The sequence below is a fragment of the Onychomys torridus genome, chromosome 23 (genome assembly GCF_903995425.1).
Source record: "Onychomys torridus chromosome 23, mOncTor1.1, whole genome shotgun sequence".
Taxonomy (NCBI): domain Eukaryota; kingdom Metazoa; phylum Chordata; class Mammalia; order Rodentia; family Cricetidae; genus Onychomys; species Onychomys torridus.
Window position 1 is genome coordinate 1,072,895 of NC_050465.1, and position 15,797 is coordinate 1,088,691.

Below are 15,797 nucleotides of genomic sequence, written 5' to 3' on the forward strand. Positions count from 1 at the left end.
AGGGTGGAGGCTGCAGTGAGAAGTGCTGAGGAGCCAGGACTCAGTAACAGGTCTTGGTGATGCTGAGACTAGCTGCCAGTGTCAGTTTTGATTTGTTAAATAGGCACCTCAGGCATAGGTCAATGAAAGAGCCCTTAAGTCCCCTTTGCCAGAGATAAGGAGAATGACTCTCCTTTTAGCAGTTAGGGACTATCTTAAGTCCCTGAGGGGAATGCTGGCTTTTGTCTAAATGCTGGACTTTGGGGAAAGGAATTTCTTGGAATCTAACACAATCCTTCTGCGTCAGTCTCCATAGTAGCCGGGATTATACACATGTTCTGCCAGGCCCAGGTAGCATTTAGGTTTGCTTTAGGACTGGCCCTCTCAGCTTCTTGTCTTCTTTCCCCACCAATATATGCTTTGGTCTCTGAAGCCTGCTCTATTATTGCCTCGGGGGAATTTCTTCGCTCACCCTTTGACATGCAGAGGCCCAAGAACTTTAAATATTTAAACGCAGACTATGGGTAAAAGAGAGGGTCTTCAGAATATCTACCACAGACAATAAATACATTGGCTGGAATATGCTGGCAACCTCCCTCGTCTCTGAACCATCAAACTTGGAGATCTGGGGAGAGCCAAGATGCTGAGTTTGTCCTGGGGCCAGGGGGAAATCCTCCATGATATCCTTTTCAGCTAGTTTGAGAGTGAATTTTAGTCAGTCAGTGGTCTCTTCAGGTAGACCCACAGTTCAAGAACCCAGTGGACTTTGCCTTGTTCCTAGAATCAGGGTCAGAGCCAGAGCTGGATATTAACTAAGTTAACCAGTCGTAGTGAAAAGTAAACACTGGGGAAAAAAAAAAGACGCAGTGGCACCTCCTCCCCAGTTCATCTTCAGGGTCCTAACCTGAGACTAGGTTTAAGTAGAAGGCAAGAGTGTGCACAACTATGCCAGCTCAGTGTCTCCTGACAAATCATTTCCGCCTTGACAGGTTTCTTCTTTGGCTGTCACCACGGCCTCAGCCAATTCCTTCTTCCACCAAGAGATTGCTGGTGATTTCCAGTTTCTCAAGATCCATTATTTCTACAGGTGGTGGTGGGCCACGCCTTTAATTCCAGCACTTGGGCAGCAGAGGCAGGTGGATCTCGGACTCTGTGATAGCCAGGGCTACACAGTGAAACCTGTCTCAAAACAAACAAACAAACAATAAAAAGAAAGAAAAAAAGAAAGGAAGGGAGGGAGGGAGGGGAAGGGAGAGAGAGAGAGAGAGAGAGAGAGAGAGAGGGAGGGAGGGAGGGAGGGGGGAGGGAGGAAGGAAGGAAGAAAGAAAAGAAAGAAAGAAAGAAAGAAAGAAAGAAAAGAAAGAAAGAGAAGAAAATTTTTTGTGTGTGTATGTGGGGAGAGGGTGGCTCGGGCATGTGTCTGGAGAGATGGCTCTTCAGTTAAGAGCCCTAGCTGTCAGAGGACTGGAATTGAGTTCCCAACAACCCATTTCAGTCTCCTCTCAATAATCTATAATTCCAGCAAGGGAGATCCAACATCCTCTTCTAGCTTCCATGGGACCCAGCAAGTGAGTGTGCATTCCCATATATATATATATCACATACACATACATTTTAAAACTTAAAAAAAACCAAAAACCCTCCTACCAAGAGAATCGGATCACCGCCACATGGCATGTGAGGTCAAAGGATAGCTAGTTGTTTTTACTTACTGAACCATCTCTAGCCCAACTGGCTGCCTCCTCACCCTCCAGAAAGAACGGGGATATTATTAACTCACCACACACTTGAGTGATGGCCAAGAGCTTTTACAGACTTCCATACTAAAATAAAAGTGGCTGAAGTGGTGGAGTCTTCAGTTCTTTTGTTTGTTTTGTTTTGTCGTTTTGTTTTCTAAGACAGGGTTTCTCTGTGTAACAGCCCTGGCTGTCCTGGAACTCACTTTGTAGACCAGGCTGGCCTCAAACTCATAGAGATCCACTTGCCTTTGCGTCCTAAGCGCTGGGATTAAAAGTGTGTACTGCCAGGCCCACCTAAAGATATATTTCAAAAAATAAAGAAATATATAGGCAGGGCAGAGCAGAGTAGCTCACATCTATAATCCAACATTCAGGAGGTGGATCTCTGTGAATTCTAGGCTAGCCTGGTCTATAAAATTTGAGAGTGCCAGGTCAGCCAGGGCTACACAGTGGCTTTTGGTCGTAAAAAAAAATACACACCATTAAAATCACTTACAATTTTTAAAATTTATTTCTTATTTTATGTGCATTAATGTTTTGCCTGCCTACATGGAAGTCTGTGTGAGAATATCAGATCTTGGAATTATAGACAGCTGTTAGCTGCCATGTGGGTGCTGAAAATTGAACCTGGGTCCTCTGGAAGAGAGTCAGTGTCTAACTGCTGAGCTATCTCTCCAGGCCCCATTTATAATTTTTTAAATTTAAGATTTAAGCTGGGCATGGTGGTACATACTTTTAATCCTGACACTTGGAAAGCAAAGATAGGCAGATCTCTGAATTCGAGGTCAGCTCTGTTACAGAAGGAGCTCCAGGACATCCAGGGCTACACTGAAAAACCCTGTCTCAAAACACCAAAAAAAAACAAAAAAACAAACAAACAAAAAAAACCCACAAAAGATTTATTTATTTTGTTTGTTTGCTTATTATGTATTGTGTGTGCGTTGTATTTTGTGTGAATGTATGCCATATATGTTAGGGTACCTGAGGCCAGAAGAAGGCATCGGGTCTCCTGGGAGATCCTGGATCTTCTAGAGTTACAGGCAATTATTAGCCTCCCTTGTGGACTCTGAAAATTAAACTCAGCTCCTGTGGAAAAGCAGCAAGCATTCCTAAGCTCCCAACTCTCTCCAGCCCTCTGGGTAATGTTTAACTAAGCAGGTTTAAGCAACTTGAGAACTCCCAGGTAAGATGTTAGGCTCTGAGGTGTTTGGGGTTTTTTGTGTGTGTATTTTATTTTGTTTGGTTGGATATAGGTTAAAGGCAATATTTAACTCTGTAGGCCAACCAGGAATTCCTCTTGCCTCAGCCTCTCAAGAAGTACAGGGATAAACCACCACTCCAACAGTGTTTGCAAACTTCTGAGAGAGGAAGCTTCTTCTTCTTCTTCTTGGAGAAAAAATTTAAGGGGTTGGGGATAAGGGGTTGGGGATTTAGCTCAGTGGTAGAGCGTTTGCCTAACAAGCACAAGGCCCTGGGTTCGATCCTCAGCTCCACAAAAAAAAAAAAAAAAAGACAAATATTTATTGCCACTGCATTTTTATTAATTTGTGAAGGAATGATTTTCTTTTTCTTTTTCTTTTGTTTTTTTCCAGACAGGGTTTCTCTGTGAAGCTTTGCACCTTTCCTGGAACTCACTTGGTAGCCCAGGCTGGCCTTGAACTCACAGAGATTCGACTGGCTCTGCCTCCCGAGTGCTGGGATTAAAGGAGTGCACCACCACCACTGCCAGGCTGATTTTCTTTTAATTGAACTATAACTTCAGTTCCAAGAGTTTGAACTCCTTGTTCTGGCCCCAGCAGACCTGGAGCATGCAAGTGATATGCAGGCATACGTGCAGGCAAAGCACTCATACCCAAAAATTAAAAGTAACAAAAACAAATTTTTTTTTTCATCTTTAAAAGATAGTGCGGCACATAGTCTGTAGCACTTTTAAGTATCTTATCTTGGTACTATAGAGTGCATCGTCTACTTACAGAACTGCTAGTTTTCGTACCTTCAGCACCACTAAAATGACAACATATCTGGGATTTTTTGTTTCTTGTGTTTTTCGAGACAGGGTTTCTCTGTGTAGCTTTGCGCCTTTCCTGGAACTCGCTTTGTAGACCATGCTGGCCTCAAACTCACAGATTTGCCTGTCTCTGCCTCCCGAGTGCTGAGATTAAAGGTGTGTGCCACCACCACCCATCACCATATACAGTTTTTGTAAGGCATAAACCTATAGAGATGAAGGGAATTAAAAGTAACCAAAGGAACATGCATTTCTTTGTTGTTGTTTTCAAGCCAGAATGTAGTTCATAGTAGAACATGGTCTGGAAACTGATAAAAGTTCAGTTTAGAGCTGGGAAGGTCAAAGAGCAAAACAGGACAATGAAACAGAGCCCAGTGGAGGTGGGGAGATAGATGCTGAAGGAATTGCCTATGACGGCAGTACTACAGTCCTGGGTGTTCTGCCTGCATGTATGTCTGTGCACTATATGCATGCAGTGTCCAAGGAGGCCAGAAGAAGGTGTTGGATTCCCTAGGGTTGTAATTACACATGGTGGTTAACAGCTATATGGGTGTTGGGAATGAAAGCTCTTTACCACTGACCTGTTTCTCTAGCCTCAGTGGCCTGATAGATTGTTCTTGTTTATTGAGACAGGGCCTCTCTGTGTAGGCCTAGTTGTCCTGGAACTCTGTAGACCAGGCTCCCAGCACTTGATAGACAGAGACAAGAGAATCAAGCACTCAAGTCCTGTCATAGCTACTTAGTGAGTTCTAGGTCGTCCTGGGCTGCTTGAGACCCTTACTCAAACAAACAAACAAACAAACAAACAAACAAATCACTCTAAACTTAGGATAGCTGTCAGAATTAGTTAGACTCGTTCTTAATTGCTACCAACTCTCATTTAACCACAGATCATCTTTAGATGGTGGAAGATTTCTCTGAGAAGTGAGTTTCGGTCAGCAAAACCTGGAGAGACAAAGGAAACCCATGAAGATTTCTTAGAGAATTCTCATCTTCAAGGTGAGTCAGTCACACTCCAGTGTATGTGGCAGAGATAGATCACACAGTTCATACTTGTGTAGTTATGTTCTTAGAAATAATAGAATGGGGGAGGGGGCTGGAGAGATGGCTCAGAGGTTAAGAGCACTGACTGCTCTTCCAGAGGTCCTGAGTTCAATTCCCAGCAACCACCTGTAATGAGATCTGGTGCCCTCTTCTGGCCATGCAGACACAGCACTGTATACATAAAAAATAAATAAATCTTTTAAAAAAAAAGAAAAGAAAACAACAACAACAACAACAAAAAAGAAGTAGTAGAATGTTGGATTTGAGTTTTATTTTTCGAGGATTGCAGAGATGGCTTAGTGGTTAAGAGTGTGTACTGCTCTTGCAGAGGACCCCAGTTCAGCTGCCAGCACCCTTGGGAGGAGGGGCTTACAACTGCCTGTAACTCCAGCTCCATGCAATCCATGACCTCTTCTGGCCTCTGTGAGCAACTGCACACACCCACATGCACATAATTAAAAATAAAATAAATCTTCATTTGTTTGTTTTGTTTGTTCGTTTTAAGGCAGGGTTTCTCTGTGTAGCCCTGGCTGTCCAGGAGTTCACTCTATGTAGACCAGATTGGCCTTGAACTCACAGAGATCCACCTGCTTCTGTCTCCCAAGTGCTGGGATCAAAGGCATGCCACTACCACCCAGCTAAAACAAATCTTTTAAAATCTCTTTAGAATAAAAGAAAATTTGAGATAGGGTCTCATGCATCTTAGGGTTGTGTCATTTTCTGGGGAGGTGTAAACAAGTGTCTGCCCCAGACAGGATAACAATAAGAGACCAAAGATGTATTCCACCCAAGTTACTGGGTATTAGTCACAGGCATATGGGTGACTCAAAGGCAGCTGTGTCACTGAAAAGCCCAACCCTGAGTGGCTGATGACTCACAAAGGCTGTGTCCCCATACACCTTGCAGGCAGCTCAGTAGTCAGTTGTTCATCGCCATCCTCCCCTTTTGGAGAACCCTGCAGAAAGACTTCTCCTTCAGCCGAAGAGAGAATGGATGCTCATGCCTACGCATAGCAGAGCTCTGGGGTCATTCAGCCAGCTGGAGCCTCAGTGCTGCCACTAGCTAGCTGTTGTGACCACAGTGACAGCTCAGCCCCTTTGTGAGTGGGTTTCCTTGTGCTGGGCTGGGAATAATCATGGTTACTTTAATCGGCTGTCTCGATCCTTCCATGATTTGCTCAGCATTATATATAATCAGCTCTTAATTATTGTTTGCTGTGTGTTAACCAGACGGCATTTGACTGTTTGACTGACTTATTTTTCTGTCTCCTCTTGGTCTTCTCCCTAAGGACCATACAGGATTTTCTCATGCAGAGATCCTGGCAGACAGTCTGAGAAAATCACTCTCAGCAGTACTTAGCAAGGAGCTGGTGTTTGCTGTCATTTAATCTTGTTCTTAGTTCCTTTCCCTCACTGGATTTTTTTTTTTTTTGAATGCCAAATGCCATTTATTGAAGGATGGAGGAGGTCTTAAATACAGGCTTACAGCACAATGGGAGAACCCCGGAGAGCAGAAGTTTACTTCAGACGTTTTACAATTTTTTTTTTTTTTTTTTTTTGGTTTTTCAAGACAGGGTTTCTCTGTAGCTTTGGAGTCTGTCCTGGACTATCTCTGTAGACCAGGCTGGCCTCGAACTCACAGAGATCCACCTGCGTCTGCCTCCCAAGTGCTGGGATTACAGGCGTGCGCCACCACCACCCGATGATGTTTTACAATCTTGCATCTAAGCTGTTAGCGCAAAATATGCAGGATACACAGACAAGGAACTTCCCTTAAGCATTCAGGAGGGTGGAATCTCACAGGGAGTTAGCATAGGGAGGATATCAAGGTCAAGGACAGCAAGCAAGGCAACAGTTACCCAAAACAGGGGCCAGGACCCTACAGGTCCCCCCCCCACCCCTGCTTTTACTTAAAAATGAGCTTCTGATTTAGGTTGCATGGGACATCAGCAGGTCACCTTACCTGTCATGGAGACACCAGTCCAGGCCACACAGGTGCTCTGTCTTAGGTCGGTGAGCGCCCCCCAGGTATTACCCCTCTCTAAATACTCATTATCATACAGGCTCAATCATGCCTCACTGGATTCTTAATCTTCAAATCAAGACAATGGGATTGGGAGTTAAAACCTGTGCCTTTCGCCTGTCTGTTTGTAATGATGCCCTGGTCATTCACATTGACTTAGTTCAATCTCCAGCTTTCAATGCTGTTCATAGGGCTGGAGAGATGGCTCAGCAGTGAGCAGCACATCCTGCCCTTGCAGAGGACCCAGGTTCAGTTCCCTGAACCCATGTTAGATGGCTCACAATTTCCTGTAACTCTCATTACAAGGGATCCAATTCCTGCTTTTGGCCTCCATGGGCAGGCACACATGTTTACATGTGTATACACACACACACACACACACACACACACACACACACACACACACTTCTCTTACTGGGCTGCCTTGTCTGGCCTTGATTTGTTGGTGTATGCCTGGTCTTACTGTAGCATTTTATGCTATGTTTGGTTGATGTCCCTGGGAGGTCTGCTCTTTTCTGAGGGAAGTCTGAGGGGGCATGGATCTAAGGGAGTGGGGAGATGGGGGGGAGAGACTGGGGGAAGGGGAAGGAGGAGAACCTGGAGTCAGGATGTGAACCATGAAAGAATAATATAAATAAGTAAATAAATAAATAAATAAGAAATAAACATTTTAAAATGCTCCTCACAAGAGGGTAAGTCCTAAGTTAGTATCTCTCAATATGAACTTCTCTAATAGCACACACTAAGGTATACATACATACATAACTATGCCCATGATTAGTTCATATGAGTATCTGCTAGACCACCAGTGTATCCATCTATGCTTCCATAGAGGGGTCATTGGGCAAAGCTGCCAATCTTGATGGCTTGGATTCCATCCTTGGGATATGGTGGGAGGAGAGAACTGATTCCTACAAGTTGTTCTGTCTGTCTGTCTCTGTCTCTCTCTCTCTCTCTCTCTCTCTGTGTGTGTGTGTGTGTGTGTGTGTATGTGTGTGTGTCTCACACACACACTATAATTTTAAAAATCTTCTAATCTCACCTTCCATGGGATAGTGGTGGAGGGGTGACAAAAGTCATGAAGTTATACTTTATCTCTCTTCCTATGATGTGTTGGGCCCAGTCTTTCCCAAATGCTACAATTTGCACAGTGGCAGGCAGGTCCCAAGATGACCCAGAAGGAGAACCTTTGAGTGATTTACACATGCTCTTGCATGTGGGCTGATCCATGTGAGCAGTAGGACTCAGGACATCTGATAGTATGTCACTTTCAAGATTTAGTTAGAAAAGACCCATCCTGCTGGGCAGTGGTGGCACACGCCTTTAATCCCAGCACTCCGGAGGCAGAGCCAGGCAGATCTCTGTGAGTTCGAGGCCAGCCTGGGCTACAGAGTGAGTTCCAGACAGGCTCCAAAGCTACACAAAACCCTGTCTCGGAAAAAAAAAAAAAAAAGAAAGAAAAGGAAAGGAAAGGAAGGAAGGAAGGGAGGGAGGGAGGGAGAGAGAGAGAGAAAAAGAGAGAGAGAGAGAGAGAGAGAGAGAGAGAGAGAGAGAAAGAGACCCATCCCTTCTCTCCTGGTGTTCTTTCTCTGTTTCTTACATCCTGTCCACTTAGTCTAGGGTTTGAGAGAAAAATCACAGGGCAGGGCAGAAGAGCTGTAAATCCTGGCAATGGCCAGGAGGAGGGAGTTGGAGAAACCAAGGTGTGAGTTAGGATTCGATAAAGCAGGTAACTGGGGCTGAGGAGATGGCTCAGCTGTCCAGAGCACTGGCTACTCTTCCAGAGAACCTGGCTTTGATTACTAGCCCATAAGGCTGTTCATAACCTGCTGTAACTCCAGTTCCAGGGTACCCAGTGTCCTCTTCTGGCCTCTGTGGGCACTGCATGCACATGGTGCAGAGACATACATAAAAATTTAAAAAGAGGGGTTGGGGACATAGCTCAGTGGTAGAGCACTTGCCTAGCAAGTGCAGGGCCCTGGGTTCAGTCCTCAGCTCTGGAAGAAAAAAAGAAAAAATTTAAAAAGAAAGAGCAGGCATGGTGGCAGGTGCCTTTAACTCCAGGGAGGCAGAGGCAGGCAGATCTTTGTAGCATGGTGTGGTGGTATTGGGTTCCCCAAAATATTGTGCACTCTAATAAACTTATCTAGGGTCAGAGACAGAAAGCCACAATATTAAACATAGAGGATAGGCAGTGGTAGCACATGCCTTTAATCCTAGCATTCCAGAGGCAGAAATCCATCAAGCATGGTGACTCACGCCTTTAATCCCAGGGAGTGAAAGCAGAAGCAGAAATATATATAAGGCGTGAAGACCAGAAACTAGCAGCATTTGGCTGGTTAAGCTTTTAGGCTTCTAGCAGCAGTTCAGCTGAGATCCATTCGGATATGAGGAACATGACTCCTTTTTTTTTTTTTTTTTTAAATGGTTCTATTTTTTTTCTTTTTTTTCCAGTTTATTTATTTATTATTTTATTTTTTATGCTGTTTATTGAAGGAGGGAGGAGGTCTTAAATACAGGCTTACATCACAATGGGAGAACCCCGGGGGGCAGAAGTTCACTACCAATTGTTAGGGTCGGCATCCAAAACAGAGAGCTTCACTCCGATATCGGGTCACAAAAGAAGCTTTATTAGCACGAGCTCGTGGGCCACCAGCGCGAGAAGTAGCTGGTGACCCCAAGTCTAAGGGCTTGCAGGCCTTTTAAGAGGCGGTTCTATCAGGGCGGGGGAGCGGCGTCATCCAGAGTGCAGACATCTGGAGACCAGATGTCTCCGCAGTCTTTCTCAGAGTCTGGGTAGGTAAATGAATTCCAAGCTTATCTAGCAAGGGGTTATTTTGCAAGCATTCTTCTCAAGCAATTTATCTTGCAAGCACAACCGCAGGCGGTCATCCTGCAAGCATCCTGTTAGCACAGCATGATGGGCTAACTTTTCTGGTATGGGGCGTGGGGGCAGAGTGCAGTATTTTCCACTGAATCTACAATTAGCAGAGCTAGTGGGAGGGTCTCCTTATTTCTCTTACAATGGCCTTTCATTCCCCCCCTTTTTTGTGCCGACCTTTAATCCTAAAGGTCACTGCCAGATATCGGCTGGTATCATTGTCTCAGGACCATCATCTTAACCCCATTTACCTGGGATCGTACAAAAGCCGAGATTCAATTGAGGATACATGGTCCAATCATGAGGACAAGAATTAATACAATAAGTGGTCCTGTGAGGGCTGACAATAATGTAGTTAGCCATGGGGATTGATTATACCATCCCTCAAACCAGCTTTGAGAGCCTCGTAAGTTCTTTTCTCTGGCATCTAGTCTTTCTCTAAGTTTTGTTATTGATTTTTTTATTACACCCATATCTCTTTCCATTATATTTACAAGTTCCCTTTCCATCCTGACAGATGGCTGGCGATCTAGGGTTCCTAGGGTCAGTTGTAGGGATATCCCAGTCATCTGACCCTGCTGCTAGCTGGCAGAGGTCCGGGTGCAAGTCAGGCCACCAGCCCCACAGTGGGTGCCGATTAGAGGTAATTTCCCATACAATTTTCCCTTGGCCTGATATAACTGCCAAGTCTGAGACACTGGTTGATGTGGGTTACTTGCGGTCACACTGGCGACGAATCCGAAGCTTAAGAGGATTGTCAGTCCGTTCTGCAGTCCAGGAGTCATCTGGCACTTTGGCTGGCTTGAGGTGGGAGGCATGGATCCAGGCGGCAATCCCGTCCACCTTGATCGCCGTTGGAGTGGTCAGCAGGACTTGGTATGGTCCCTTCCACCGGGGTTCCAAAGTCTGATGCTGGTGTCTGTGGATGTATACGAAGTCGCCCACATGGAACTGATGGGCAGCGCTGTCCCCGCCAGGTTGGTATGCAGCGGACAGTTGCTTCCACAGTGTATGCTGGACAGATGCTAAGGCTTGCAGCCTGTCAGACAGAGGGGAAGGCATGATTTCTCCTTGCTGGAGGGTTAGGTTCTTAACTGGGGGTGCACACCCAAGGAGCAGTTCAAAGGGGGTAAGACCCATGAAGGAAGGGGTATTTCTAGCTCTAAAGAGGGCATACAGTAGGAGCATCATCCAATCTCTAGAGCCAGTCTCCATGGTCAATTTGGTTAAGGTCTCCTTAATGGTCCTGTTGGTTCTTTCTACCTGTCCTGAGCTCTGGGGTCTGTATGCACAATGCAACTTCCAATCAATCCCCAATACCTTTGCCAGTCCCTGACTTACCTGGGCCATGAACGCTGGGCCATTATCTGACCCAATTACCTGAGGCAGTCCAAATCTTGGGAAGATTTCTTCCAGGATTTTCTTAGCGACTATTGCTGCAGTCTCCTTTTTGGTGGGGTAGGCTTCTACCCATCCTGTAAAGGTATCTACAAACACTAGCAGGTACTTTAGGCCATACTTAGCTGGCTTTACCTCGGTGAAGTCTGCTTCCCAATGCTGGCCAGGGCGGGTTCCTCGTAGTCTTTTTCCAGGGGCCAGTCTCCCAGGATATGCATTTACCTGCTGGCAGACCCGGCAAGCAGCTACCACCTTCTCTGCCATTTGCTTCTTCTCAGATGGTGAGAGGGTCTTATCTTCTGTAGTCAGCTGGATCAATTTTCTGCTGCCCAAATGGGTTAATTTGTGGATCCTTTCCAGAGTGTCTTTCAGAAGTTCCGGGGGTGGAGCCTCTTCAGGAGCTGAATCCTCTGGAGTTGAGGCGTGAATAGCCAGGCTCCTTGGATCCCAGAGGAGGGTAGCCTCCTTTGTCTCTTGATCGGCCTTCCTGTTTCCCGCTGCCACTGGGGAGTCCCCTTTTTGGTGCCCAGGGCAATGTACGATGGCCAGCTCTCGGGGTAACATTACAGCCTCCAATGGGGCCTCAATCTCATTTTTATTTTTGATCTCTTTTCCAGCCGATGTTAGTAGCCCTCTCTCTCGATATATTGCCCCATGCACATGCGCTGTTGCGAACGCATACCGGCTGTCAGTATAGATTGTGGCCCGTTTTCCTGCAGCCATGGTGAGAGCTCGCGTGAGTGTGATCAGTTCTGCTTTTTGGGCTGAAGTTCCGGGAGGCTACTAGACCAAATTACCTGATTTTTGTCCACTACGGCTGCTCCCGCTTTCCTCTGCCCCCCACTCAGGAAGCTGCTGCCATCCGTATACCATATCAGATCAGAGTGGGCTAGAGGCTGGTCTGTTAGGTCCTTTCGGACCCCGGTTTCTTCGGCTAGGATGGCCTCGCAGTTATGGACTAGTTTATTTTTACCCTCTTTCAGGGAGATTGGGAGGCCGGATTCAAAAGGGACGGGGGCCCAAATGTGATGCAGTCTCGGTCTAGTAGCATTGTCTGGTAATAGGTGGCCTGGGCATTGCTCAGCCATCGGTCAGGCGGCTGGCGAACAATGCTCTCTAGCGCATGGGGAGCAATGATCGTCAGGTGCTGCCCCAGAGTCAATTTGTCCGCATCTCTCACCAAAGTAGTCACTGCTGTCATTGCCCGGAGGCAAGTGGGCCACCCTCTAGCCACTGGGTCGAGTCGTTTGGATAAGTAGGTGACTGACCTTTTTCAGGGTCCGAGAGCTTGCGTTAGTACACCAACCGCCACCCCCTTTTTCTCGTGGAGGTACAGGGTGAAGGGCTTACTCACATCAGGAAGGGCAAGGGCAGGTGCTGACAGGAGTGCCTTCAGCGTCTCGAACACTGTCTGGTGTTTCTCTTGCCAGACAAAGGGGTTCTTTTCCCGAGCCGGAACTGCTGTGGGTTTTAAGGTGACTACAACGGGTGGCTGTTCTACTGCCAGTCCAGGTCCCCCCATCTCTGCCCAAGCCTCCGGGAACCTGTGGGTCCATTCTTCATTTCCCAGTCCTGTGGGGACGATAGTCAGTTGGGCCGCAGGGATGGTGGTCCCATACAGCCGATATTTCTCTGTTGCTGGGAGTTCTAAAGTGAAGAGGCGGAGGTCCCCGACCAGGGCATGGGCAAACTTTAATTCAGGTCCTTGGGCAGTGAAAGTTATTTGGGCTCCTAATTTTGTCAGGAGATCCCTCTCCAGGAGAGGCACAGGACAGTCAGGGAGGAACAGAAAAGAATGTTGCACAGTACCTTTCCCCAAGTTGACTGTTCTCTGAGTGGTCCAGGGTCTCTCTCTACTCCCGTTGGCCCCTTGGACTAGAGACTTGCGGGAAGATAGTGGCCCGAATGGTTGTTGTATTGCTGAAAAGACTGCCCCTGTATCTACTTCAAAGTCGACTGGGGTCCCCTCCATTTCAAAGGTTACCCAGAGCTCGGGGAGGGGTTCCAAACCCTGACTTCCTCAGTCGTCAAGGGCCAAGACTGACCGGCCTCGTCCTCTTTGTTTTTGGGGGCACTCTCGGGCTCAATGACCTTCTTCCTTGCAGTATGCACATTGGTTAGGCTTTAAAGGCAGGCGACCTCCTCTGCCTCGAGGCCCTGAGTTGTCTTTTACTGCCCCTGCCAGGTCCGTGAAAATTTCGATTTTGCCGCTTCTCTCTTTGTCTTTCCTTTTCTTCTCTCTCTTTTTCTAATCTAGCTTCTTTTTCCTCTGCAGTTTCTCTTTTATAATAAACTTTTTCTGCTTCCTTGACTAAATCTCTCAAACTCAGTCCCTGCAAACCATCTAATCTCTGTAACTTGCGTCTTATGTCTGCAGCTGACTGTCCTATAAAGGCCATCGCTACCGCCCACTTCTGTTCTTCAGTCTGTGGATCGAAAGGCATATACCTCCTGTATGCTTCCATGAGCCTTTCGAGGAAGGCAGAGGGGGTTTCGTCAGGCCCTTGGAGAACTTCACCTATCTTGGCCAAATTAGTGGGCCTTCTGGCCGCCACACGGAGACCCGCCATTAGAGTCTGGCAATAGAGGGACAGATGCTCCCTACCTTCCGGGGTATTTGGGTCCCAGGTTGGTCGTCTTAATGGGAAGCGCTCATCAATCAGGGTGGGGAGTTGAGTTGGTTGCCCATCTGGCCCAGGGACTAGTTTCCTGGCTTCCAGGAGAATGTGCTCTCTCTCTTCCGTAGTGAAGAGGATCCCCAGGAGCTGCTGGCAATCGTCCCAAGTAGGTTGGTGGGAATACATGATGGAATCTAAGAGACCTGTTAATCTGGAGGGGTCCTCAGAAAATGGAGGGTTATTATTTTTCCAGTTATACAAGTCAGAGGAGAAAAAGGGCCAGTATTGGAGAGCGGGCATGTCACCCCCAGCCCCATCATTGACCGTTCCCCCAATGGGGCGCAAAGGCAGTGTGATAGCCGGGCGTGCCTCATCCGTGGGCCTTGCTCTCCTCTGGCGGGTTCCCTGTGCTGGACCCGACGGGGAGACCAAGACAGACTCGGGCCCAGTCTCTGCCGGAGGTTGTGGTTCGGGCCAATAAGGAGGCAGCTGTGGCGGTGGTGGGAAGTCTAAGGCAAATGAAATGAGGTCATTCTGAGATTCAGGTAAGGGGGGTTGAGGAGGGGATGGAGTCGGTAATGGAGTCGATTGGGAAGGTTTGGTCACGAGAATTGGAGCAGAAGTTAGTGAAGGTGCTGTAGGAGCAGTCAGGAAGGGTCAGACCCACTTAGGAGGGTCAGTCACCAGATCCTCCCATACCCAAATGTAGGCCTGCTGGTCCGGGTGTCCGTGCAAACCTGGAATGAAAATCTTTTGTTTGACTGCCCTAATTATATTAAGATCAAAAGTACCATCTACTGGCCACCCAACTCCGAGGGTGGGCCATTCAGACGAACAGAAAGTCTGCCACTTTTTCTTCCTCACCTGAACCGCCAGGTTCGACACGCGGTCCGTCACTGCCGACCAATGAGAGAGGGTTAGGGACAAAGGGGTGGAGGCAGACTGTCCCATTCCAAACAAGTAAAAACAGACAGAAGGACACAAAAATCGAGGCACAACACTCAAACAAGACAAGCCGGCAAAATGGTAGGGAAAATGAAACCAAAAGATTGTCTATTGGCCCGGGCCGTCTGAAAAATCTCCTAGACAAAAGGGAATCAGACGGGGCCCCTGTCCCAGGGTCCCCACACTCCAGAGCGTCCTCCAGAGCTGCAGCCTGTGGGTTCAGGACACATCTGTCCCCCACCGTCCAAGGGTCCTCACAGGCTGCTTGAACAGCTGCTTCCCCGCTGACTCACCACCGTCCTTACCAATCTTGGTGGGACCTCCAAATGTTAGGGTCGGTGTCCAAAACAGAGAGCTTCACTCCGATATCGGGTCACAAAAGAAGCTTTATTAGCACGAGCTCGTGGGCCACCAGCGCGAGAAGTAGCTGGTGACCCCAAGTCTAAGGGCTTGCAGGCCTTTTAAGATGCGGTTCTATCAGGGCGGGGGAGCGGCGTCATCCAGAGTGCAGACATCTGGAGACCAGATGTCTCCGCAGTCTTTCTCAGAGTCTGGGTAGGTAAATGAATTCCAAGCTTATCTAGCAAGGGGTTATTTTGCAAGCATTCTTCTCAAGCAATTTATCTTGCAAGCACAACCGCAGGCGGTCATCCTGCAAGCATCCTGTTAGCACAGCATGATGGGCTAACTTTTCTGGTATGGGGCGTGGGGGCAGAGTGCAGTATTTTCCACTGAATCTACCTACAATTAGCAGAGCTAGTGGGGGGGGGGGCTTGTTTCCCTTACAATGGCCTTTCACCAATGTTATACAATCTTGCATCCAAGCCGTTAACGCCCAATATGCAGGATACACAGACAAGGAACTTCCCTTAAGCATTCAGGAGGGTGGAACCCAAAAGGGACTTAGCATAGGGAGGCTATCAAGGTCAAGGTCAGCAAGCAAGGCAAGAGGAATATGACTCTTTAAGATTTCTGCTACAGCTTGGGCTACAAATCAAGTTCCCAGACAGCCAGGGGTTCACAGAGAAATCCTGTCTCCAGAGAGAGAAAGAGAGAAGGATGGAGGGAGGGAGGGAAGGAGGGAAGGGGGAAGGAGGGAGGGAGGGAGGAAGGAAGGAAGGAAGGAAGGAAGGCAGACAGCTTCAACAATGGAGGTCTGCAAG

At 47.4% G+C, this 15,797-nt stretch overlaps 1 protein-coding gene across 2 annotated transcripts in view; it reads left to right on the forward strand.

Moving 5' to 3' along the window:
• The window catches only part of Fbxo36 (F-box protein 36), a 71,431-nt gene that overhangs the window by 35,004 nt on the left and 20,630 nt on the right, over nt 1-15,797 (forward strand). For both annotated transcript variants that reach the window (XM_036172818.1, XM_036172819.1), the window contains exon 2: nt 4,617-4,725. In XM_036172818.1, coding sequence (XP_036028711.1) covers nt 4,617-4,725 — 109 coding nt within the window. The remainder of the gene's footprint in view (nt 1-4,616; nt 4,726-15,797) is intronic.